The following is a 1,748-nucleotide window of genomic DNA, read 5'->3' as shown; positions in this document are numbered from 1 at the left end:
TCTCTCTCTCTCTCTCTCTCTGTCTTTGTCTCTCTCTCTCTAGAGCATATTATGTGCATGTGTTGTGTTGAGCACACTGTATGTATATGTTGTGTTTATCATTATAAGATGTATGTGTTGTGTTTATCACATTGTGTGTATGTGTTGTGTTTTTCACATATTATAAGATGTATGTGTTGTGTTTATCACATTATGTGTATGTGTTGTGTTTTTCACATATTATAAGATGTATGTGTTGTGTTTATCACATTATGTGTACGTGTTGTGTTTGTCACATATTATAAGATGTATATGTTGTGTTTATCACAATATTTGTATGTGTTGTGTTTATCACTTAAATATGTATGAGTTGTGTGTGTTTTAGTTTTGTTTTAGTAGAGGTTTTACTGCGCTGGCGACTGTTTTAGGTCATATGAACGCCATGAGTTGTGTGTCTCACATCATATGTAAGAGTTGTGTTGGTCAAGTTGTATTTATGCATTATTTTAGTCATACAATTTTAATGTGTTGTGTTGCTCACGTTGTATGTATTTTTGTATGCATTTTGTCTGTGTCGCCAGACTCACCACGATGCCCTGAACGACATCTACCGGGCCATGAAGAGAGACATCGACAGTCGAGGCGGCACGGACAACGCACGCGAGAACATGGGGCTCTGGGTGGTCATGTGACCTGTGGGCGTGTCGTGTGGCCTAAATGAGGGTCGTGTGGTTCTGAACCACCGTTAATTCAATTTCTATGTTATTGTTTGTAGGCTACTTTCTCCCCTACCCTTGCCCTTTGCCTAATTCTATCTCACCAGGAAACCGCACGACCCTCATTTATTACGCCTCCTGGTGTTTTTGGCATCAGTGTCATTTGGTGTAAATACTGATAATGTGGTATGTTAGTGCGCATGTGATCTTTGGCCTTGTCATCCGGTCAAATATTGGGTCATGTGATCTTTGGGGCGTGTCACCTGGTCAAATATTGGGTCTTGTGATCTTTGGGCGTGTCACCTGGTCAAATATTGGGTCATGTGATCTTTGGGCGTGTCACCTGGTCAAATATTGGGTCATGTGGTCTTTGGGCGTGTCACCTGGTCAAATATTGGGTCATGTGATCTTTGGGCGTGTCACCTTGTCAAATATTGGGTCATGTGATCTTTGGGCGTGCGTTTCACCAGGTCAAATATTGGGTCTTGTGATATTTTACCGTGTTACGTCGTTGTGCTTTCTGCGGGGGAGTTAAAAGGTTTATTGGCAGGTCACGTGGTACAAAAACGAAACTTGTGATATACCAGCATGTCACGTGGTCTTATGTTGTCTTATCTGTCGATGTGTCAGTTGTTTTCACATTGAAGGCTCTCTATTATTTAAAAATGTTTTGCTTTAGTAACTGTTTTACTGCACTTGCAGTAGTTTGTTTTTTGTGTATGTCAATTTGTCACTAGATCTATTTGTAATAGCATCCACAAAATCGGCGTCTATGATGTAATGGTTCTGCTCTTTCTTGGTTGTTGCATGCAAAAGACATGAGTTCGATTCCCGAGCGGGGACTTTATTTTTTTTTCCTTCTTTCATCGATCCATTATTATAATAATAAACAGCATTTGTATAGCGCATATCCCCGCTCAACAGCAGGCTCTATGCGCTTTACACTATATTATTGCCCCAGCAGACCATAGAACACTCCGAAACATTCTCAGCTTCCCGGGAAGCATACAGTGCAAGCAGCTGATTAAGCGCTCAAACACTAACAAACTGACA

The 1,748-nt window shown here is 40.8% G+C and overlaps 1 protein-coding gene across 1 annotated transcript in view; it reads left to right on the top strand.

Moving 5' to 3' along the window:
* The window catches only part of LOC101859599, a gene marked incomplete in the record, with an annotated part of 43,913 nt that extends 42,343 nt beyond the window's left edge, over nt 1-1,570 (top strand). Inside the window, 1 exon segment of the mRNA XM_035972494.1 lies at nt 561-1,570. Coding sequence (XP_035828387.1) covers nt 561-671 — 111 coding nt within the window.
* Between the last annotated feature and the right edge of the window lie 178 nt (nt 1,571-1,748).

Source organism: Aplysia californica, unplaced genomic scaffold (assembly GCF_000002075.1).
Source record: "Aplysia californica isolate F4 #8 unplaced genomic scaffold, AplCal3.0 scaffold00710, whole genome shotgun sequence".
Classification (NCBI taxonomy): Eukaryota; Metazoa; Mollusca; class Gastropoda; order Aplysiida; family Aplysiidae; genus Aplysia; species Aplysia californica.
This window is presented reverse-complemented; position numbering and strand designations above follow the sequence as displayed.